The sequence below is a fragment of the Battus philenor genome, unplaced genomic scaffold (genome assembly GCF_028537555.1).
Source record: "Battus philenor isolate CCGP_79_NKW_IND1 unplaced genomic scaffold, ilBatPhil1.0.hap1 SCAF_20, whole genome shotgun sequence".
Classification (NCBI taxonomy): Eukaryota; Metazoa; Arthropoda; class Insecta; order Lepidoptera; family Papilionidae; genus Battus; species Battus philenor.
Window position 1 is genome coordinate 8,369,578 of NW_027181683.1, and position 26,580 is coordinate 8,396,157.

Here is a 26,580-nt window from a genome sequence, read left to right on the forward strand (position 1 = left end):
TCTTTCTTAGTACATATTAATCAATTCCAAAAGTATGATAAAAATATTATTAGGGAACATCCATTTTAAAATTGGTACTAGTCGACTTTTAATTTTGACATAGGCCAACCAAATAATTTTTTTTTAATATCGAACTAATTAAATTTAAAGTGGCTAATTAATTATATATCAAATTTTTCAACGGATTTAGCAAAGTTTTTGCATTTTTTAATTTCTTTGGGATACTTTAAATTTAGTTCATTCTTCTTTTATACCACACGTGCGTTTTAGTAAAAAAAAACATGCCAGGAAATAAAAAACATCGGAACAGAAAATAAATTCTTTATTCAATATCAATAATATCCAATTTTATCAGATTAACTCAACAGTGTTTCGAAATAAAAACATTTTACAAAACACTTCAATACTCAATCAATTTGTTTTTCAATTTAGGAAAAGGTTCTTTTTAATTGATAAAAATTTATTTTACACCTGTACTGAGATCTTAGTAAATAACATCACAATATTGTTTTATCAAAAAAGCTGCCAAAGTTGCCATAAAACGAAAAAAAAAACAATTCGAGCAATTTTTTAAAAATCTTCAACATCCTATCTATTTTATTGCCAATGTGTATTGTTAATGACAACACAGCTTTATTTTTTATTTAGGGTAACAAAACTTGACAAAAATAAATGTGTCTTCATATAAAAGGTTTTCTAAAATTTCCATTACAACTATCAATCCTATTTTACTTATTTACAATACACTGTCAGAATGAGGTAATGACTTTCGCTAATAAACTCTTTGTACTGTTGTAAATTTATTTTCTACTACAATTTAAGATTCTAAAATATTTATAATATCAATGTGTCGAACCATTTATTCACAATATTTGACTACGTTTTTACGTATTTTACTTCATAGTAATATCTTATGTATGTAACAACTATAAATTTTATTTATTTATTATATAACAATGGTTTGCGTTTGTTGGCACGTCGCTGACTCGAATAATTTCCAGTTGTGTGGTATAGACGTTGTGTCGAGTGACCAGCAAAAGTTTATCACAAGTACTTTTGTTAAGGGACGGTTTGTTTGTGAAGGATTGTGTTACGAGTACTTATATCAATAGATATATAAATCAAACACAATAGTCACGTAACAATACTGTCGCTACTTTAAAAATAGCGACAATTCCCCCACTACACGCGCTTAAAGTGGCGGGAAATGGGTTGGACAAATCTCCGTGTTGAGATACGAACACATTACTGTCTCGTGTTGTATTTACCGCTCCTCTGCCATTACATTTCCCGAACAACATCTACTCCACACAACGACATCAAAAACTTAGACTAAATTGCAGTTTTGTTCAGGAGCTTTACATATATCAAGTACGTTCACCCAAAAAGCGGGTGTAATATAACTACTCTAAAATGAAAAAAAAATCTTTTAGCGAACCCCATAAATGGGACTCCCCTACTAAGTACTAAAAAATTAACAATTACACGAACTTGAAAATATTTGGCAGTACATGTTGATATACATAAATTATGCTCAGCTGCCGTATCAAGAAAACTTAAAATAATACTACAAAAATAACTCAAGCCATGATGTATGGCGGACTAATATTTAAGCACATTTTATGCACTAAAACTAAACGAAAGTTAAAAAAATAAGCTACGCAAAATAACGATTACAAAAATAATTCTTATCTCTCTTTTCATCACATTTCCGACCAACATTTGGTACAATTTGCGCAAAGAAATAATAATCTAGTGTATATAAAAAACTATGTATTTAAAAAAGAAATACTTTTTGTTTAAAAAATATTCTTAAATACTATTTAAGTTTCTGCACGAGTTCATAAATATTAATACACAATCTGACCCTATTAATAAATTGTACCAAAAATATTCCATCTACAGTAATCTCTTGACTCTCTTAAGAAAACAAAAATATTTTTTAATAAAGCGATATAAGAATACGTAAATAAATGACAGTTTTCACAAATCTCCGACATTAAAATTTAAAAAACAAAATATTATATTTTTTCACAGAAATATTTTTGTCGAAGTGCAAAGCCGTTAATACATGGCAACATTCCGTTACAAACTGAAATGTCAGAGACTTTCGACTAAAGCTAATATTTAAGTTATAAAGCGGGAAAAAAAAGACGCAATAAATCGATAACAATTATGATGGCACATCGTGAAAAACATTAATTCTCAGTCGAGCTTTGCTGCAGCCAAAATAATAATCGAAATATTTTTTTAGCCTGAATCAGAATTGTCAGTGGATATATGTATATATTTTTAATTAAACTAATGTGGTAACTTGAACAAAAACTTGGTTCAAAAGTTGATTTATTTTTCATTTGCAGCAACACCCGATATCGACCACTGTATACAAATTTGATTGCAATCGCTTCAAAAGGCGCTTTTGTTCACAGCCTTCTACGGTGTTCTGGCAGTGACAGTTATGACTGTTGTCACTTAAGGCCATTAATTACCAAGGGGTAAAGATTGAAATCCCAAAGCTAAGAAAAATGGCGCTATTTAGCGCTCGCCTTTTCTAGAAAATCCATTTTCAATCGCAGTTCGATAAGAAACAATTGCTTCTGGAGTGAGAATATCTCTTCCTTCTGTCGGAGTTCCATATTCAAAATTTTCATTTTGGCTTCGTGCTCCCATATCGCGTGTTGCCTTTTAGCGGAGAAGTACAGCCTCTCCTCCTCCGTGGCCGCACCGCAGTCGCGCTTGATCGGGTCCTCAGTCTTCTCATGCCTGTCGTGGCCATTCTTCCTCTTCTCCTCGTCGAGATGACTTAAATTTAATGGAGTATTTGACAGTTCATTTAGTTTCTGCAGGAAGTTTTGCTGTATTCTCGCTTGCTCCAGCGCTTGTAAAGGATTCGCCAGCATCGGTATGTGCGAGGTTAGGGTGAGCGGGTTGATGGTGGGGTTGGGTATTGTCTTGTGGGGCGGCGGCGTGGGGGACGATTGGGGGATGATTTGCACTTGGGGCTCGAGTACGTTCGGCATCGTGTCGTCGCTGTCGTTCGTGCTCGATAGTCGTCCATTGGACATCTGCAGAGAACGGAATGTATTGTTAAAAATTAATATGATTGATTATAAGTGAATAAACTTTAAAGAGGTGTCAGCAAAAAAGGTCAAAGCTTTCAGACCTATCACCCTAATCACCAAGTAAAAAGTGATCATTCTGAAAAATATTAAAATAATTTCTTTTTGAATTGGCCAATAATCTCTTGGAGTAGTCTGCAGGCAGAGATAGTTACTTCAACTTGCTAATCTGTTTGGCTAACTAATTACTTTTGATCGTCTATGGATCTTATTAATGAATCGATGTATTACACTTCGGTTCATTGAATCTCATTATCATATTGCAAATGTCATCATCTTATAGATACATATTCAAAGAGCCATTACTAGTTACCAGTAATTAAAAAAATAATGTTTACTCTCCAACATATTATCTTTGTAATAGAATAATTATATCATGTTATTATGTATATTTTGTGTAGAACGAGGAAAAATTTTAAAATAAAGTAAAAAATAAGGATACTAGCTTGAGCTAATTTCAAATTAAAACATGTTCTAGTGGCATTTAGACATATTAACATCGTATAAAATGTATCTTTTATCAAACAGTCATAAATAAATTAATTCGTATAAATGTGTCGATGAATTTGATCAAGTGTAGACATTTTTAAATTTGAAGTGAATAACTTACGTTGACGGGGACACAGTCGTCGTCCTTGATGCTGTGGGAGCCTTCGACGCTGGTGGTGGCTTCGCCCTCTTCATCTATGCAAATATAAAAAAAAAAACAAATACCATAACTATTTTTAGTTCATATTTTAAAATGAAGCTAATCATATGTCAGGCATTAGATTTAAGAATATATCACTAATGTTTTACTATAAGGCGTATGTTCTGCATGTCTTGAAGAGAGAACCTCGACTTGTACTCTTTGCTATTGTCACATGTTTAGCATCCCGTTTCGGAGGTGCCCGTTTTTATAGTGCTGAACTTGATACTGGATAAATGTCTTAACCGACATATTCCGCACGAAATCTATTATTTTCGAAAAAATTGGTGACTTATTCCGAAAAGACAACTGCCTACGCTCATTTTATTGTATGTAAAAAAACATTAGGATGACATTGCATTTTTGAAGCGAAATCTAAAAGATTTTGGTAGCATTCTTATAGCTAAGATAGAATACAACATCAGTAAATATATATTTAATTGTATCTATGGTTATGCTATATGCTATGCTAATGGGTTTGTGACGGCAGAGATTTGATGGTGCTTACCCCAAACGTTTTTACAGTAACTATGCTCGAGTTTTTCTTTGGACGCCTGAGCGTGCACCATTAAATTATTGATTTCTCTCTATTGGGTATACGTAGTGTCTAATCTAGCTATACTATAGTCTGTGGACCATCCTGTTTTGAACTCATTTCGAAACTGTAACAGCCTGCAAAGTTTATCAGTCTCGACTTCAACAGTGAGAAAAGAGTCTAGCCATAGTTATTGTAATAAGTAAAAATCCTTTATATAAACCATTAATTACTATAGTGTTAGTTTATTCATTAATATAATAATATTAAATATCTCATTTAAAATAAATATCTCTATTGGGTTTAAAACACAGTCATTATACACAGTAATAAGTTTTTTTTTTTAAATTGTAACAGTATTTTTGGCCAGCTTCTTATTTGAGAGCACTTGACAGAGCGACGACTAAAGGAGTAAAGAATAAAATAACATTAATGACCATCATGTCGGCTGTTAGTCGCCCACTGCAAGGCATATATAGCCAGACTCTAAAGACCGCCACAATGATCAGACAATGCGGGCAGCGTTAGGCCCGCGTCCAGCGACCTAATAATAAAAATTATGAAAAAAATACCTTTGAGCTCGAGGGGGTGTATACTCTGCCAGAGCATACCGTCGAGGATACCCGGGGGCGCGTCGGCGGCCGGTTGCTGAAAACGATAAAGACAATTATTTCTACTACACAAACAAAAAATTCAAAAATATTTATTATTAAATTACTTTATCTGGGGCAGTCACAAAATCAATATTTCAACCACAGAACGTCCACCGCTGGATCTATATCAGAAACATCCTGAACCATAGATTTCTGATAGGACCGGTTGATTACCTTTAATCGATTATAAGGACAACTATGCCTAATCAAAATATTATAGATTTTAATAAGTTTCTGAGACAAGTAACTACATCGACGTTTTATGTTCGTTTGGTTACTTTCGACGAATTTGTATAAAAAATTTCCTCATTGTATGGCCAAGGACATGTTTTCTACTGTTATCCATACATGGAATTGGATGTTATTATATCTGAATTGTTTTTATATGAGAGATAAGCGGAACAAAGGCACATGCTTATCTGATAAAGTGTTATTAGTTAGATTTATGGTTACCCCAATGGAATTCATTATTATAGACACAACTAGCTGTCCCCCGCCTGCTTCTTAACGCCCTCCGAGTGGAATTTACTCTTTTAATTTACCTCTACTCAGCGTAAGAAATATTTCTATAAATTTCAAGTATCTTAAGCCTTATGGTTCCAAAGATAAAGTGAGTCAGTATATAGATAGAAATCTCTTTTACATAGATTAAATAGTTGTAAATCATTAATAATTCGTATTGTAATGATCAATTAATCAAAATTAGAACGTTAGTTAACGTTATTAGTATGTCTTTACGTAAGTACTAGTAACATTTATAGCATTGTTTCGTTTTTGGACTTGACTTACAGCAAATAGTATATTGTGCAGGAAAGAGGTGGCGCTTGCCTTAAATTACTTTTATAGGTACCTAAGTTCCAGGGCTCTCTCAGGAGCTTTAGCTCGGGTCGTCACATACTACATTATTAACGGATTGTAAGGCCGTCAATCTCTTGGTGGAAGGTGAAAGGCCCTCCGGAGGGGATCGCAGCCTGGGCTGTCACTTAATAACCGTTTAGCATTCCGATTCAAAAGCGCTTAGAAAGTCCGACCGTCGACATTATCAGTTGCCATAGCCGGGCAAACATTACAACAAAGACAGCCTTAACTCTGGTAGAATAAATGGCAGAAGAAACTCCAGCGACACTTCTATCAAATATGATCGAGGATTGGAGTCTCCTGTAATTTACGAACCGCTTTTTTAATTTGATTGGTCTAGTAGCGTGGGAATATTGTGACAATATTGACGGACTGTGCGTTAAGAATAAATTAATCTTTTGCCGACAGAGCTATATGCTTTGAACTGGTATCTTTTAAGAAACTGATTGCAGTTTATGTTGATTCCAATGACTAATGTGCGATACCAGTAAAGTCGTCACCAACTGCGGGCTTCATTTGCAAGCTAACAGTTCAACGAGCCATGAGTAAGCGACCTCGTTAAAGTCCCCGGAAGACCTGGTTCCAGGTCCATTCTAACCGATCCTTTTGGAAATCAATGTAAAAACTGGATGCTCTATGGCTGATTAGATGATAAAAATAATGATAGCTGCTCTAAATTTCGAAATAGTCGTAGATAATTTTTTTTACTTTTTATTCCACAGATATTAGCGCCTGGACCTTAATTTGTTACAATTAAAATATATTATTTATCTTTTATTTTTGCACTATTTCCTTCATTCTTTTTGACATCTTCTTATAACAATGTTTACTTGTTCTTATTAATCCTTAAGTTACTCAAGTATTTTCTCCAACTATTTATTTAGACACCATTTAATTCCATCAAGTTATAGATAACATAGTAATTGTGTTCAGCACCTGTGTGTCGTGGGCGCGCATTTTACACTTTTTCTTGTAGTTTTCGTACCACATCTTGACCTGCGCGGGCGTGCGAGGCCGCTCACCGCCGCACCGTTTGTTCACCTCCTCGCAGATGGTCGACCACACCAGCTGTAACCATAAGAACAACCTCATCAGATCAGTATCAAGTGGCGACCATTTATTTTTAATTATTAAGTTCTACTTGAGGAAGAGGACAATCGCATTCAAATTGTCTGGGCAGCATTAGGGAAACTACGATATATTTCGTCCAACATCTTTCAGTGCATAAAGACGAAGGTTAACAACTAATCTGTTTATTACTATGGATGACAGTGCGTTATCTCATTTGGGACCTCGTTGGCAGGTTCACAGTTGCTCAATGAGCCTGCGTTTGGGATCTCTTTACGAAATCGAATCAAGAATCAGAAGATCAGTAGACGAACGAAAGTGACCAACATAGCACTGCGAATTAAAGTCAGAGTCGGCAGGCTATATAGCGTGCTGAATTAAAAGCTGCCAGGACTTTAAGATTCTTGAACGGAGACCACGGTCCGACAATCGCAGCAAAAGTCGCCCACCCACTAGGGGAACAGACAACCTTGATAAGGCCGTCTGAAGACATTGGATGCAGGCTGATCAATCTGGATCGATCTTGGAAACTTATGTGGAATGCCTATGTCTAACAATAGTTGTCCAATGAAATGATAATATATAAAACATTGAATACTGCGTTAATGTTTAATCATTTATTTTTTTAAATTCTATATTTACATCATTACATTCTATATTATATAAAGACAGAAGCCTTTGGACACCGTATAAAATTTAAAAGCTTGTAAAGCCAGTATGACAACTTCTAACTTACACTAATATATTGAAACCGTTACGACTTACATAATTGTAAAGCTGGCAAGACGGTTCCATTTTTAGCAAGCAAAAACAGCACTAATTATCTAATTGCTTAGTAACAAAAAAGGCTACACAGGTAAAAAAAAAATCCAGTTCACAGATTATATCCTTTCAAACGTGAAATGATTAATGATGTTTTAATTTTGAACAAACATTACAGTAATTGATATTACATTTACTCAAACAAACGAAAAACTAAACTAGTTTATTATGAAGTTTTTATTGGTAAGAGTTTTACACTCGCCAAATTTTCTGTCCATGCTGAATTCGGTATAGTTGTGCACAAAAATTCTAATAAATTAGACAGCATTAAATATTATTAACGGACATTTTGTACGCTTGATACTTTTGCACGTGCATTAAACATTAAAATGATTATTTATATTATATAAAATAGCATGTTAACAGTTTTGAGGTCCACTACCGTCTGTGACCTACATCTAAAGTGCACCAGTCGACGTTGAGTGCAAACTCAGCGGGAAAGCAGAGGTCTCATGTTACAAGCGTTCAGCGATTTCCATCCACGTGGATTGCAATCCATGTGTCAATACACTCTGTTCTACTAACTTGTTATACTTTTCCTTAGGCTTCATGAAATTGGTAACACTTTGTGAGCAATTGCATACTTAAAATACACTACAATGTAAAGTCTCGTAATTAATATGTGATAAAATTAAGAGCGAGCAGTGATAATTAAGCGGAGGAGGACTGTGACTTGGGATCGTGGACGGCGGGTTCGATTCCTGGAATACAAAATCGTTGATGGTCACCAAAAAGATTCTCCACATTGTTGGTAGGTCTATGAAATGACAGTCGGTAATGACCAGTCTTTGAAATCATTAATCGCTGCTGTTTAAAAACATACTTTATTTAGTATTTTAATTATGATTACAAATGAAAAACATCTCGCACAAATTGGCCTCACTAAAAACAAAATGTAACTATCTAGGCGTTAAATTTACGTAATACGTTCTGTCTATATGAGCGTAAAATTAAACTTTTTGAAATACAAAAACTTGAGCAGTAGTCTTACGCATGACTTCAACACAAGTTATCAGAAGCCAACCAACTTCTTGCTGAGATAGCTAAACGTGTACCTCTTTGACTTCCATGTAATTTATGATTCTTTTACTATTCTTAAAACACACATTTCGATGTACGATTTATCTAAACAATAAAGTCTGTGTGCTCATTGCAATCAGTTCATGTGGATTTGTGGCGACAGAATACTGAACGCTTATACCTCTTAGTGGGAACTAAGCTCATGTGCTCATGAGTCGCGGCTTGGATACTAGCATTATAATTCACTGGATTGAAGTTAAATATACATCCAATCCTATTATGTTGTGATAGATTAAGAAAGGTTAAAAAAATTGGGGAATAATTATGTAAAACAGGCAATTGCTCATAGGAACAACGACAGTTCAGTATAGTATGTATGCGCTTGTTAACGCATTAAAAAATTAATATTACAGCTCGTTCACATTGGTAACATGAGATCGTCGTTTAAACCCATAAAGGGCCACCGCAAAACGTGGGTCTGCCCCAAAGATATTTAAGGGGGGCTATATCACAATTGCCATGCTTGTCAGGCCGGGTTGGCGACCGCAGTGCGGTATTATGGTATGCCGAGGACGCTGCTGGCCATCCTCTAGAAACTTGTTTGTAATTAGTGGCCAAATAATTAATGCACAAAGTATGAATAATATTAGATTGTATTCCGAGAATCGAACTCGAATCCTCTACCGCTGGGCAGGCGCTGCTCTAACGTGACAGCTCTAATATGACATAAATCCTGTCAAATAAATATCATTATTGTAATTTCAGGACGTCCACAGCTGGGCATAGGCCTCTCCCATATATTTTCAACAGAACTGCGTGGAAGCCGCTTGCATTCAGCTTCGTCCGATGTCCTACACTGCGTTTGCCAGTTCGTTGTCTCCACTTTAGAACTTTAAGGCCCAAGAGACCATCAGTTCTGTGCCCGTTCAAATTGGCGGACTTTCTCGGTTACTTTCAATCATGCACAGATGCTCTAATTTTTGATACTATCTTGTAGAGAAATTTCAATCCCACTCCTCGGTCGAAATGAGAGCCAATGAGGGCTGAAGTAAGAGATCACGTTTGATAGCCGTAAATCTTCGCTAATTATATTGGTCGTGTCTTTCATCTATAAATATTAGATAAATACATAAAGTAAATCTAATTAAAAAAGCGTTTATTTATAAACTAAACTGATTAATAATGAATGCGCCTTATCATTATATAAAAAAAATATTTACTTGTAAACTTAAATTATTCACTTATAACAACTTAAAATAAATCACTTGGACTCGGTAAAGTTTCAATCTCTCTGTCCCCACTGGATTATCCACTATTATTACGAGCATTATGTGATTCTTATCAAAAGCTAACACTGCGCGCTATAAGTACGATGGCAAAAGGGCTCGGACAGACACGGTATTAAGAAATATAAATGCTGTAGCATTTATATATTTCTTAATTTTTTCGGGTATAATTTGATTAAAATCACATCTGTTGCAGCCTTTTTTTTTGGTCTACAAACATTCATTGCATTATGTCGAAGAAATAGCCATAGCCATGTTTTTTAAAAGAGTGAAATCTTACAAATCTGATACAACACAGTTTCGAAAAATCATATTCTACATTAATCGATTTTTAGCAATCACGCGATTTCACTATACGGTGACGCCGACATATAGTGTACAAAAATTTAATAACCTATACGTTACAAATTAACTAAGAATAAAATTACGAATGCAATGCAAAACTTTTAATTTTGGCTAAAAATTAGTCTTTATCAATCATGACAGTATTACTGTTGACGTATAATAAGGAACAAGTTAATTAACTGAAAGTTCATTTAACTTACGATCATTGTCTCTATGATCACATGATCGCTAGACATGATTTTCACCTCATGGGCACCCTCGAAAGTTAAATGCGTGACGAGTGACAACTCTAGCTTAGGTCCTACCTTGGGGCCTTTGGGCCTACTTACATAATACCGCCAAGACGAACTAAGACTGGCGGCCTCTCAATACGGTAGAGAAAATAAAATAACAGGCTGCGCTAAGTGCCTTCATGTCTCAGTCACCTTAAACCATGTGAAACTTTGAAATAGAAAAGAATTGAGGCAAGGAATACCGGCTCCTGGTGGGCGACGAAAATCGTCGCCCTACGATCCTAATTTAACAGAGATCGTACAGGTTGTAATAGAGAAAAATAAAACAAAGCAGTAAGGGTCGGTTAGGATCAGAAATATATAAAATGTGAATAAAGGTATAAAACCTATAAAAACTGTACAAGAATGTAATTAGTCAGACAAATAGGATGTATATAACCAAAAGTTATAATTAAATTGTACTGTGATATAAAAGGAAACGTTCTGTGATATTTTAGGAGGGAAAGAGAAGCAAGAAAGGTAATGTATAGAAGACTAGTAAGTAAGTAAGTAATGTATGATTGAGATTGTGACGGAAAAAAGGAAAGTAAAAAACTAGAAGTGGATAAATTGTTAAAAATTCTACCCTTCCTAAGATGAACGAGAGGTCCCTAATAATGGAGGGGGCATAAAAAAACCTGGTGAAACTAGATGTCGAGGGTCAAATAGCGTGTTTAACGGTTTGGAATGAGTTGTAGAGCACCGAGCACGTATTTGTTCCTTCTTGACGGCAAGGAAATTGAGAGCTATGATGAGACTAAGACAGTGTATTTACATATTTACAGAGATTATTTACAATTTCTATCCGAACACAATGGCATCAACTATCTCAATGATGGCATCTGAATTCAAATCGGCGTTTCAGGGGAATTCCAAGGGTTAAAGACAATAGAGCGCAGAGGGCAACTAGCAGAAGAGAGAGTCTCGGTTCAGGAGCAGCTACATATTAGAATTTCACTGGATTCGGAGGCTGTCACGCTCTAAGATCGCTTCAGCGGATGCTCCATGTAGTGATTAGGCTGAGTTATAACTAGTGAGTCATAGCCGTAGTGGCCGGTAATAGGAAGCGTGATCAGTACAAGCGTTTGTGCATGACTAAAACATCACTGGCCAGAATGTGTTACCTGTTTGCTGCGGTTGGTGGCGTTGTTAGAGCGCCCCTGCCGAAGCACGTCGCGGTGTCGCGCGATCAGCTCGAGGACAGTGCGCTTCTCCAGCTCGGTGAAGTTCTTGGAGCGCTCCTTGTGCCCACGGCGGGCCCGGATTGCACTTGCGCCGCTCCGCGTTGACATATCAGTCTGCACCAAAGTTTTCAAACTTCAGTAAGAGGATAAACTCATCACAGATTTCCAACAGGACCGATTATAAACCAAATTTTGGTTTATAGGATATTTTGATTTTCTCAAAATGTTTTTCTAAGTCTTTAATGAGTTTTGTTGATGTTACAAATTTACACGTACAGTTTAACCTTTGCGTTTCTCGAATTTAACCGCAGCCGTATACCGCTCTATTGATACAGACTTTTAATGTAATTTAAGCTACAAAATTGGTAGTATTGAACCAAATTGGCGGCAAATTATGTAAAATACTTATAAAATTAAGCATTACTATTAGTAATATACACAAAGTTAACAGGTAAGTGTAAAAATTAAATAATAATTAACCGGCGTAATCAGCTACGTCTTAATGGTGGCCGGCGCTATAAAATTCAACCGGTCTGGTTCTCCAAGGTCCGAACGAATAGTTAGTTCGTTTAAATTAGGAAAATTTCTAGATACCTAATTTTAGTCATTTTAGATACGATTTAATTTCGAAAATATTGAAATAAAGAAATACCAGTAACTATTTTCTATTTTTAAAGTTTATTTGCTACCTAAATATGTGTTAAATTTAAAAGTATTTTTATCTTTACTTTAAATATAACGATTAAAACAGACGCGTGAATTAACCCATACTGAACGGTTCGCTATATTAACTTTAATATCACCATAAGACAAACAGTAAGCCAGAAGATATAATAATCCGATGACTAAAATGGTCGTGCTTGTGTCTGTTACGCGTATTTATTGGTTACGTTACCGAGGTAGGTCGTAGTGCCGACACAATAGTCAATAGTAATTATTATCACTAAATATATGGTATGGTATAACATTGAATAAAAACTATGTGACAAGATTTCTTGTACCATTTCGAATATGAGATCCAATTTTATTTTTTCTCGTGCTTGCACCGAGTACAGGTGGTAGAGCGCTAATGTTCTTTAGTTTACATTTTTCGACATCATTTCAGCCGTAACACGTCTAGTGCTGCACTTAGGCATTTAATGTCTTCCGACGACTTTAACATCGGTCGTCTGTCCACTTTGAGTAGATGTTACGCTTGCCTGTCCATGGATCCATAATTCCAGCGCCTGTGGCCTGCTCACTGCTACTTTACCCATTTTAATGCCAAGAAGCGCCCTCGCGCCCCTTCCGCTAGTTGTGAAAAATGCTAGCGGCGGGATAGCGCTCCTTTTGACAGATGACTCTTGGCGCGAGGAGGTGTATAAATAAATAATGTTCTTTTTCAATACACTCTTTCATAATTTCCTTGTCAATAAATATGTAGTATTTACTTTTTGTATTTTTATTATCACAGTATGAAACCTTTGAAGAGAATGTAGAAAATATTATGAATATTTATATTTTATAAGGGAAATTGTGAATATTTTTCTTGTTCATATAAATTATCTATAAAAATGCACTTCACAAAAGGGTTAATTTGTCAATTTGCTAGTATACTGCGGTTACTTTTGTGCATCTACGGATCGGCCTCATATTGATTCGATCACAGATTTAATTCAATAAATAAATTCATCAGCTATCTATCTAGGCTCAAGCTATTCCATTACACATTTTATCAGTTTGGGTGGCCAACAAGGTAACTTGGATAGATGGTTGCACATTATCTCGACGCAAGGGTACAAGAGAAGGGACCTCTGCTTCAGTTGACACATGATAACATTTCGAATGACTAGATCTGTTGTTATTCTCAGATTATGGACAAAGTGAGATACTTAATAATCTGTTTATAATATTACTTTCGTAGTGACCTTTCATTGTAGTACATAAAATACTACAATGTCGTAGCACGAACACGATAATATAGCAAGAAGCGTGTTTAATATTTCGGATAAATTACACTACGGATTCATTAAAATTAATTATTGTTTACAATCTGTTCCTTCAAACTTTGTACCGCCAGAAGTTATTAGCCTGTCGCATTCCAATTGAAATAATAAAATAACACAAAATATTACAGAATGATCTTTATACAGGGCGATCGTAAATAGATATACAACATGATCGAGAAAAATATTTTAATTGCGGACAATGCATACATCAGACCGAGATGAATATGAATCATTAATTCCTTTGATATTTTATAGTTGGTTACATTTCTTATATTATATTAGAAATATTAATAATTCTAGAATAGCTCTGTATACCATATAACCAGTATTTACGCTTTTTCATTTGATTTTATTAGTGGATCGACGTTTGACATTCCGCGGGCGACATTCCGAATGTATGTATATGCAAAATTGTCAGCTTAGTGTTTGCATTTAGTTTTTTGCACAACCCACGCAGTTAAATTGAACTGAACGCTAGACTCGTTTTGGGCTCGAATTTGTATCACTATTATTTTTGTATCATTATTACGATATGTAATTCTAGCATGTCGTTTGCAGACGCATTCTTATTTAATTACACATCATTCAGTTTCAGCCCATAGACACACTGCAAGGCATAGGCCTCACTCAAAGATATCTATGAGGGGATATTCTATAATCGCCACGCTTGGCAGGCGAGGTAGGTTGGCGATCGTAATGTGGTATTATGGCACGCAGAAGACGCTGCTGCTCATCCTATCGAAACTTGTTTGTGAGCAAATGCAATCTTATATAATCAATACAAATCAAACCAGCGACCTACGATCGCGAACATTGTCGCTCTTAATTTTATTACACGTTAATTAAGACACATTACTTAGTAGTGTATTGTAATACAGTATGTAGCTGCTGAATAAACAATTACCAATTTTATGAGCCACATACACAAATATTAGAAGGACCGGAAAGTTAAGTCGTTTCTGTCGACATGTTTTACAGAAAAACCGATTAATTTTTACCGCTCCAGCATTGAAAATTTGTATACTAATATATTGTTGATTAGAAATAAAACTTATTAAAAATGTATTCGTGTGAATTTCCATTAGTTTCCGGTCCCCCTAATCGAATAAATCAATATTAGTTGCTTATATGGTAACAGCCCAACTAAGACGAATTTATTAGATAATGTGTTTGTGTGTAAGTATGAAGTATCCTTTACATTTATCATCATCATCATTATGTCAGCCGACAGAAGCCCACTGCAAGATAGGCTTCCTCTAAGGAACGCCACGATGGCCGGGGTCTTATGCCGCCCGCATCCCGTGACTCCCCGCAATATTAAGTAAGAAAAGGACCAATATTCAGCCACTTCCGCACATGCAGAGGTAGTCGTGCAATAAAGTGCACCGCCCGCCAGCCCGCTGATAAACGTGCATGCGGCAAACAATGCGAATCACACAATCGCCACCGCCAAATTACTCAACACGTGTTTCACCTCTCCACGGGGCATCTTCAGGAGTTATGTTACACCGATTGTGTGCCAAACACAGAGTCCTCACAGAGTTGGAAGTGGCTGAATATTGGTTCTTTTCTTACTTAGGATGGACTTCCGCGAGGTAACGCCTGATTCCATTAAAAATCCCCGCAATATTGACTTAGCCGTGTTTGTATTACGTGACATTGTGTATATCATACACTTTATGTTCCCGTAAAGTGGAATTCTTTATACCATTACTTAATAGTTAAAACATCGTTAAAATATTTTGTGAAACATTTCGAAATCGTTTTTAAATTTCTTCTTGTTTTTAGACGCCGTAAAGATACTTAATTAACAGAGATAAATCAAACAAGAAACTTCAAACGAGTTTTCGTATAAGATAATGTAGAATAATAATTTTAATCTTTATGCAAAATTTAAACCTATATGTATTTATTCCATCTTTGCATATCTCTATACTCATTGGAAATGTTTTATTAATTTTTATAATTTAACACAAGTTTATATTAGACTAAAAAAAAAATCTTTACAAGAAATAACTTTTTACTGTGGCATACTGATAGTGTCAATAAGTCTAGTTAATCTATTTTACTATGCAAATTGATTGCTTATAGGCGAGAAAGCTTTGAACGGGTGAATAGCAAGTTATAAAAACTAGGTGTAAAAAATTTAAAGTTTTTGGCTTATAAATATTCAGACAAAAAGTTTTTACATATATTTTAATCATCTAGTTTAATGTGAAATTATTGGAATACGACTGGTCAATAACTTCTAGCAGTACATAGTCTGAATGGACAGATAATAAACAATAATTTATTTTAATATGCAATGAGCCGATTTGTAAAAACTATTTTTCTTTCTATAATATTATAAGGTTATTTATTATTTATGAAACCGTCGGTTTTATCGATAGGCTTTACATTAATTGACAGTTAAGGTTACTTAAAGTGGCGGGAAGTCCCAGAATGCGGGCAATTCAAGACCATCTATAGGTCATCGTGACGATCTATGGGGGAATATGCATCGCAGTGGGCGTCTTTCAGCTGAAAAAAGCTGTACATTCTCTTATTTACTACTTTTACGCCTATAATCAATCAACCGGTACATATATCAAATATTAATTATTCGATTGTTATTTACGTAATGTATTAAATGTTGTTTTATTAGAGAGATATATATAATAAACACCGTACATTTAATTAACATGGATATTGTCAGGGAATATGTTGTATTTTAAATATTGTTTTGGGGACCTTTCCATGGTTCTGAAATATATAATCCTCGACTACACCGTATTTTCTCAAGCTACTATGAAACATAAGATAGTAGTTGGCTTACCTAAAAATTTACACAGTATTACTGTATCCGTTAAAAATCAATAAAAGGAGAACCAAAGTATTTGTGCACTATATATGCATATGTCTGAAATTGACCACTCAACTAAAAAAACAAGTAGATAATTTATACAAATTTTAACTTCCTTTATTTTTTGTACAGTTCCAGTAGCGCGGATCAGGTAGATGGCCGCTTGGATCTAAAGGTTGGTTGGAAACCACGGACTGGTTAGCGCAATGTATGACAGCCACTTCTAACCGGTCACAAAGGAAAATCTATGGTAGAAGTCTAAGTCCAGAAGTAGATGTTCTACGGCTAAAATGATAATGACGGTGATAAAGTCTTATGTGATTAAAACCTGGTCTTCCAGATTCTAACATAACATCATCTTTCAAGAAACTGTATTATAAAATGGAGTACTCTTTACAAACGTAATTCGGTTTAAACAGCTCAAGTTTAATTGTTAACAGTTTTAATATGAAAATATATTTACGTGGAAGCATTGAAACTTACATACATTAAACAAAACAATGATAACAGGATTTGAAACATCGAGTCAAACAAAGCATTCATCGGTTAAGCGTGTCGTGTAAAAGCGCAATACAATTTTGGAATACACTAACATATATATTAGAATAAAAATATAAATACATATTTATGTATACAGGTGTCACACAACCGATGGATAACACTTTATCAACGGCCTAGGGATGGGGTGGAGCGGCCTTAATACTTATACATTCCACCCCCATGTTCATGTATTGTAATTTTTTGTATATATATATATATATATATATATATATATATATATATATATATACACATATACGTATATATTAAAGAATTCCACTGACTCTTTCTAATATCTCTGCTGGCATAAAGCTTAGCGTGGTTAAATTTTTAGGTATATTTCTTCCGGCAAGTAGAAATCAGCTAAGAACTTATAAAATTACACCCGCTGTGAGAGCGTTCATAAATAAAAATACATTTTTTCAAACCATAGCTTGTAAAAGTAAACCGTGGTCTGAATATATTTTATGGCAGGTTACAAATTGTCAAGAATGAATTTTGTAAATTATAGTCACAAAACGCAGCTCGGGCCAAGAAAACCGGGCGGGAACAGCTAGTATCATTATCAAAACATAAGCCGACATAAAGTTCAGGCCAAGTTGTAATCTATATATAACTTCATTAAATGTTAGATAAAATTTGAGTTTAAGTAGATTGTACGCGTTTTTTTTTTCTAGACCAAACATTCTCGCATGTAAATTTTATAACCCGAGTGTCTAAACCTGTTATTTCTAAATGTTAACATATATTAAGGCCATCCTGTTTTGTTGTTAAAACTCGTATTGCAAAAAATGAACACTAGATATCGATACAAATAAGTGCTATAGTTAAAACGGAGTTTTATAACGCTATTGCTACACATAGCGGCCAGCATTTGAATCTAACATGCTGTGTGTACAGCTTGTCGCATGAGTTTTGACGGTAAACAGTGGAAGAACACATAGTACCGCACCGTAATCTTTTGTGCAATTAATCGTGTATATTGTACTCTTGACACGTCAAAGAATTATTTAGAGCATTTCTTAATTTCAATACCTTGAGTTTAATTAAAAAAAAGGTTTTTGATAAGTTTCGTATTGTAGATAAAAACATAGTTGAAGACTTTTGAACATAAGTACAACCGAAAGTGTTGTATCGCGACTGATATAAAAGAGCGGCGGTAAATAAATATTTATTCTCTTGCATAGGCTTAGCTAAACATCTTAAAATCCTCAAAACATTGATATAATGTACATTTAGATAGTTATTTATACATAGTATAGGTCCCTATTTTCTCGATAATCTACTGCCAGGTTCGTAGTGTTGAGTCTATCAAGAAAAATTGTAAGAACATCGACAGTTAAACCGTTACACTAAATAATAAAACATTTTTGTAACAACAAACAACATCTAATTACAATTCACAAAAGCTAAAAAAAAATAAGTACAAACTCTTTTATCTAATGTTATGAAAAAATTAAACCAGTCATCGATTCTAATATTTACTTTGATGTGATATTAATTATTATACGAACGTAATAATAAAGGCGCTAACGAAAATTCACACGTACGCCGTCTGGTAACATTTGTTACGGCTGCATAAATTAGACAATGTTCTATATTGCGAAACTAATAGCAAAAGGTGTTTAATTTAAAAGTCACATAGCATCGCGTCAGATTCCGAAAGAAACAGATTTTCGATTATTTTAAAGTAACTACTTTGATTGTAACTTTTGCAAGATATACAAGAATTAAAAAACATAAATAGTTCTAATTATGAATTGATTTAACACGGCCGATTAAGAAGAGTATTTGAGAAAGTAACTCGATTGAGCTTCTGTTGACTTAAATGCTTCTCTTAGAAGATCTAGAGCTAGGAACCTTCGCAGAAACATTTTCAGGTTGTAGGTGCCATTAAAGGGTTGCTGAATTTTATGATTGCTTCTGTCTAATAAGGCTTTTATGGTATTCTTCTTATGACATAACAAATGTTCATTATGACACAAAGTATCATTTTAGGAAGAAGACGTAACAAATTAGTTCAGCAAGAGTTTTATTATTAGGTTACTATTGTAAATAAACTATTTTTGTTATTAATTGCCGTGAAATATTTGCAACCACTAGTCAACGGTTGTCATAACTAAACCATAGTGCAAACCCAGAAATTACTAGGTTTGACATATTTATATATGTTTTCCTAGGTTTCTTAAAATTAGTAACTCTTTTGTAGGCAAATGTAAAAGTTATTACAATACATACAGTGTTTCTAAATTATCTTGTAATTAAATACTATTATAGTATGTAAGGTTTTAAGTGATATAAAGCCTGCGAATGAATAGCTTTTGTATAAAGGATGTTGTAAACGTTAAAAAAAAGTAAAACCTGTCTGAGTGTGTTGTGGTCTCTTTTCACATAAGGGTGTTTGGAACTTTAAAGGTTTAAAGGTTGAAATTAGGCTCTTCTGGCATTCTTACTATGACACACAAGTGGTCATTGCAAATTATCCTATATCGATAATAATATGAACAAATCAATAAAATATTTTGCCGCAATTTTTTTTATATTAGATGTTGAAACACCATTATGTTATGAATACCTGGATAATAATATAAATAACATCTTAAATTCATGCCTTATACGCAATTTAAAACCTTGCTGTTTTGTACCTCAAAAGAATTACAAATGTCTACGTGAAGCTGGTTTAGTATTAGTAAGGTTTTAAGTGAACGCTTTATTAGTGTCATTTAAAGTTGTTGAAAGCAGTCATATTGTACCCCGATATTGCTTAAAACACTGGCCACTTTGAAGTTAATAAAAGATGATTGACATTTTAATCTGATAAATTAAAAAAAGTCATTTACGATGTTCATTGGATGGAATCAATAAATATATAACGGCCTTGATTGAGCGAATTAGATAATTAACTGATCATACGAGTTATTTCTGCTTTACAAACTTAACTGATATTAAAACACGAATGTACCGATCACGTGGGAAAATATCATTGTTTTTTAAAATAATTATTAATTGAAGCTGTTGCAAATATGGGAATTTGACATTTTTAATAAAGATTTGTGTTGGATTTCTAAAGACTACTAGCAGTAGAGTAGCTTCGGATTTTCTCTTGCGGATTTCGGATCTCCGCATCCTTAGTTCGATTTTATGGAGAAATCCCGAGCATAACTCTCTCTGTGGCTCATTGAGGGACTATGAGATTACCAATGAGGCCCTAAGACCATATTTCATAACTTATTACTCAATGTACAAAAATTTCCATGCGCTATGCTCTTTCATATATCCCACGTGGAAAACCGATTATGGAAAAAAATCGCTGCCTTAAAACTATTGGCAAAGAGAAAACATCAATTGAGGTTGAGGAAAATGTGTGTAACATACGACACGTTTTTGATAAAACAAGAATTTCACTTGCTAAGACCAGATAGGATATTATAATTCGTGAAATAGTGTAGTAATAATAACAAATATTTTGAATATACAGAGTGATTAGTTGTAGATGTAAAAGTTTTAAAGGAGTGAATGTATAACAATTGTCACTGTTTTTGCTTGTATTTACGTTATTTTCTATTGAAATGCGACAGACTAATAACTTCTAGCAGTACAAAGTCTGCAGGCACTGACAGTAGACAATAATTATATTTTAATATGATCTATGTGATCAGAATTTTCAAAAATTTTTTAATTCACATATTATCATTACGTTATATTATCTGAAACCATTGATTTCATATGGTGTACCATACATTAATTGATCTTAATTTATAGTAAATTTTCTATATGAATGTATGGCATATTTAATGTAAATGAAAGTATAGTACATTCTGTTATATCCCATTTTAACGCGTTAATATCGATAACCAATCGTCCTGTATAAATATGAATTGGTCTTCCACTTCGTAAATTTGAAAATGTTAGTAGATATTACGAATTCAAAGGAAAAGGAAAGAAGTGTAATGATTACTTGTGCGACCCATCAAACTCTCTAATCCCCGCGGCAGGGGCTCGACGCTGTATTGATCTGCAAAAAACTCGGAGCGAGAGCTTTTATTCGTCATCGCTCTTTTGCGAATTTTAAAATATTCAGCTAACTCGTACTTACAATTATTTTAATATAAATATCGACTAAAATTTTTTCTCTTTTAACTGTATTTGTATCTACATAAACAAGAATATTTTAATTTAAGAAGACAATTGTATATTGTGTAATACCGATAATAGACTATTTTGTTAAAGTCATTAAACTGCTCGAATACATATAAAGGACACGCAAAAATTAAAATTAGATTTGACTGTATGGATAGATTTAGAATGATGTTTAAACCGAGTGTATGTTCTCCAATAAAATTAAACAAACTTTAATACGTATAAAATCAAAGATTAAAGTTAAAAAACATAGTGATGGCGTTAATCTATTGACAAATTGCAATAAACTCCTAAAAATAGTTAAAGAGTTTTTTTTAAAACGTTACTAGATAATTTAGAAAAAAAAACGAAAGGACGAAGACGTTAAGAAATTAGGTCAGCACGAAATTTACTCTTACGTTTCAATCGTTTTTTTGTTGATAAATTTTTTTTCCTTGAATATTTTACAATATCATTTGCCACTACCAAACATAGTCAAACCGAAAAGACATTAGTGGCCCCATGTTACAAAAAGTTACCACACCACTACTTTTTTTACTTGCAAAGTATGATTGAAATGTCACTTTCGTAACTGGTAACTGTTTATCAGTTCCTTTTACAGGACGCCGTCTAGGTATATAAGATTATGCAAAATAAAAAATGTAAAATTCGCAACTCTACGACAACAAGCTTATTTTTACAAGAGAGTAGTGTTTCTCAGACAAAAAGCTTATTTTACAAGAGAGTAGTACAAGTGTTTCTAAATCTCCGTTGGATAGCAGTTATTTTGTTAGTGATATTAATTAAATCATGAGATAAATCAGCTCAGCTTAATTAAGGTAGCTACCGCAAAACTGTCCCACAATGGTAACACCACGCACAAAAGCTTTTAACAGCTTCTGAATTACATGATGGTATTAATATTATAATGGTATTTTTCTAACTGTTACATCAATTGATTTTATATTATTTTGATTAAAATTAATATTAGTTTGTAAAAATAACGAAAACCAATTCTTAGTTAATTCATGTCTATAAATATAATTTTACAATTTTGTGCAAAATTGCCAATTTTTTAATTAAATTACTCTTTCTTTTGGTTTGTGACAGGATGTCTCTATTTGTTTTATTAGCATTTAGTTTCCCTGGATTTCCAAATTCCAGATCTTAGTATGCAAATCTTAAACCAATAATTTTGTCACTAGCTCGAGGCCTCCTCCGGAAACCAGGGTTCCCGCATTCATTTTATATATTTTATTGAATTTGGAAGCTTCTGAGCCGTAAAACTCTATGAATGTTTCTGTCAAAATAAAATCGAAAGACTTAGCCTACAGGCACTTTGGCGACGAACTTGCAGGCTAAATAATATAAGAAAAAAAGGCTAAAGAGTAGAATAAAACCATTTTTATTGCTAGCTTTTTATCAGCTCTTTTATTAACTTGTATGTAGTTTTTGCATCGGTACATACAAGACGATGTTCATAGAGCTCATACAATTAATACTTTAGCTAAACATTTGCAAATTTTATATTTTTGTTCATGTACTTATTTTTATTCTAGCTTCAGATAAATAACACGAGTTTCAATTAACGAAGCGGATTTGAGTAGATGTAGCCTGGCGGTAGAGGACTTGCAATCGTAGGTCGCGGATTGTCCCTTGCTATCTTATATAATTCATAATTTGTGCGTTTATTAGGATTGCCGTTGATCACAAAAAAGTTGACACAACACTCAAAGAATAGGCTGCAGCGGTCCTCTGCGTACTATAATACCACACTGCGATTGCTAACCTGCTTGCCAAGCGCGGTGATTATATATATATAATATTTATTGATATAGAGTATATAATAGTTGGTGTACATAAATTGTATTAATGATAATTAAATCTATTACTGTCGGTTAATTATCTACTATTATGACTATAACAACTGATAATAAGATACCATATACTTACGACTATTGTATTTCATACGAATATACTCTAGCCAATAAGAACCGTTTTGGGTACTCAAGTGTGAGTTTAAAAAGTAATATCTTTCAAATTATATAAATGCAAGTAACAATAAATATGTATAGTTTTTACAAATATAAGTTAAGCTGAAATCGGTGAGCAGGTGGTGAAAAGCCCAGAAATTTGTTTTGAAAAATTTATATCACATATTAAATTTTCGCTCTACAAAAAGGTTTAAATGACTATATGACTACATATCTTTAATTTTTTGCGAGTCATGCTTTTTTGTCGTATGTTTTTTTTGGCTAATACTACTGGCCAAGTGACATTTGCAGATTCCGCGAGCTCGAGACGATAGAGCGCTAATGCCTAGGCCTAACCTCAGTAAAGATAGTGAAGTGAGGGCTCCCTGGAAAGCCTCGATTCAGGCCGCTTAGGCTGACACTTCGTGAACTAGGCTCAGTCGTAAGGCATACACCACCCACCACTATAGCTTTCCAATGGAACTAATCGCAGTAAAGCGTTTAAGGGTACCTGAATACATTATAGCATGCAGTCAGAATCTTTGCGGAAGTATTATTTGTAAAACCTTTAGGTTTAATATTTACAGATGTTGATAAAAAGAAAAATTGATAGTTCAATAATCTGATCACCTGATAAACGCCTTATGAAAGGCAAAATCCTCCCCAAAAGGTCGTTACAATGACCGGTCTATGTCGTCGGTCCTCATAGTGGAGGGGCCTAACCACGGGTCTACCGGCCAGTGGTCGCCAGTCGAGGATTTCGGCTCCAACGGCCAACCGTGTACACATTTTAGTTAAATACCTATGGTTACCCACTACTTGATCACTCGAAATCGCTTAGACGTTAATTTATCGGACACCTTCTTGCAATTAAATAACCGTAAACAGTACGGTTTTCTTATTGTACATTAAAAACGTTAATAAAAATGAAGACAGTGTATAAACAGCTTTATCGTTTCGTTCGCATCAAGCAATAAATGCTGTTAAATTTGTTCGTACGAACTTTAGGCCGTTACCGACCATTGCGCAATTGAACGATGATATTGGACAAACTGAAACGTTATTATTAAACGGGACACGTAATGTGTTTGATATATTTTGGTTAACTGAATCCTTTTTAGGACGTATGCTCCCTCTAAAACGGGCGGCATTAAATACTATGTCTTACTTGTTTACATTCTTCTTATAATTTATAAATAACGTAGTCATTAAGATTGACGAATGTTTTATTTCTTAAAAAAATGAACAGTTATTTGTCCTCGATTTACATGATTTCCTCTGTTATTAAAAATTATTTCAATCTTTTTTTACTCTTTAATAAATGGCTATAAATATTAAATCTTATGATTAAGTATGAAATATGGAGCTTATAATGGAAAACTTTATTAATTATATTTATTAATTAATATACTCTAGTGTATCATCAACCTTAATTTAACTGGTCACTTTTAACAACTGTAATATACTCCAACAAATAGAATTGGGATTTGTTAAGAGTATATGTACGTATGTATATTTATACATAATATTTATGCCATACACAATATACAGCAAGTGTTCTAGTTTTAAAAATGATTAAGTATATTAAATAGTATATTCAGTTACTTTTTATCTGTTGATATCAATTTTAGGTCATATTTCAATTAACTCATTTAAACAAGCTATTTGCTGAATGAACTTTACTGTGGTAAATTATTTGTTAAATAGCAATGCATGAACAATCTACATCTTAATCATTTATAAAAATGTTTAAAAATAGCTGTAACAGACAAACACTTCTGTATACTGATATAATAATAGTTATATGATATATACATAGTTCCTAAGATATTTGTTAATTAATAATATTGCATTTATAGCTCTAATCTTTAAATATTACAACTGCTTAAAATTAATTCTAAACTGGAAATGCCAATATGTTGCTTTTATTTTTAAAGTTTGTTGAGAGATCAAAACTGGTTTGTTCTAAAACCGTGATAGTATTTTTTTGAGATGTATCAAAAAATAAGTTTAAAAGCAATCCATGCAGAAAAACTAAAAATATACTCACACTTTATCTTCTTTATTCCTAGTTAGTGGAAACAAACTATTCTGCATAAATATAGAGACAAACTTTCATGGTAAAAAAATTATTAAAAAACACCATATTGCTATAATGCACTTAATGAATTTAGCAATACCATGAATCTATAATTATTTAAAAATACACCAACGTCCGCGTTAAAATACCAAAAGTTACACAATAAGAATAATAGATCACAATCAACTTGATACCTGATTAAATTCTAAAAAAAATGATAATAACTGCAAAGTCAGTTAATATATTATCAAGCAGTTTAAAGCCAATCAAAGGTTTAAACGTGAATTTTGTACTAATAGAGATAACGAAACAATTACGTACGATAAGTAACGGCGGTTAGGTGTTTTAGTGATGCAGGTTGCCGAAAACTTGGAAACGAAGGACGAAACGAGCGGAGAGTAATGTATTCAGTCGCGATGCGAATCCTAATAAAATTATACACGGCACAGCGTCAAATTACGCGTCTCTCGCCTTTAGTTAAAAGGTTAACAGCCAATTGACTACAGTTTTTTTAATCAGTTAAAAATAAGGACATTACGCGTAGTTTTTTAACACTCACCGATGCTAGCGAACCGCATTCCACCGTTCTCGGAGTGCGTGGGATCGTATTTTCATCTTGTTCACGTAATACCACTTCGCGAATTACTAATATTTTGTATCGAAATGCAAGGAGATATAAAAAAATACGATGAGCGCTGTTACATTACAACTGTCAAAATTGAACTTCACTCAAGTGGCCGTGCCAAATACCATAGACAAGGTTGCATTTTAAAAATAGATTTAGCTCGTACTATCGGTCCCTAGATGGCTCTAGCGGTAACGAAACAAAGTCTGTATGAAGTTATATTAAAAAAAAATCAATTACACAGTTAAGATTAAATAACGAAAGCTGTCGCTTATTTTGTTTAAAAAGATAAAAATTAACGTATTGAAATTATTAAAGATGTACTATTTTTTAAACGAATAAAATTTGCAAAAAATATTTACTTTTATTAATTGAAACTAACTTCTTAAAAATCATCTATAAGTAAGTGAAAAATAGGGTCAATAAAGTTGTAAAGGACAAGTGTGTAAATACTCTTCGACAGTCTTCTTACCGTGTGGATGGCACCTATGAAGCATTTATTTATGCCTCTAATTAATAGTAAGTAAGTGTCATCGTGTCAGCCGAAAGATGCCCACTGCCAG

At 33.6% G+C, this 26,580-nt stretch overlaps 1 protein-coding gene across 2 annotated transcripts; it reads right to left on the reverse strand.

Annotated features, from left to right (window-relative positions):
• Positions 1–449: 449 nt before the first annotated feature.
• Positions 450–26,103, reverse strand: LOC137922682 (uncharacterized). Of its 2 annotated transcripts, none has more exons than XM_068765707.1 (6): positions 25,952–26,103; positions 11,791–11,964; positions 6,790–6,921; positions 4,915–4,990; positions 3,730–3,803; positions 450–3,065 (listed from the first exon to the last, which is right to left on the reverse strand). In XM_068765707.1, the coding sequence occupies exons 2-6, from the start codon at positions 11,956–11,958 to the stop codon at positions 2,532–2,534; spliced, it is 984 nt and encodes a 327-aa protein (XP_068621808.1). In that variant the 5' UTR covers positions 11,959–11,964; positions 25,952–26,103; the 3' UTR covers positions 450–2,531. The 2 variants fall into 2 exon arrangements, with proteins under 2 accessions (XP_068621808.1, XP_068621809.1); XM_068765708.1 differs by lacking the exon at positions 25,952–26,103 and adding an exon at positions 25,363–25,380.
• Between the last annotated feature and the right edge of the window lie 477 nt (positions 26,104–26,580).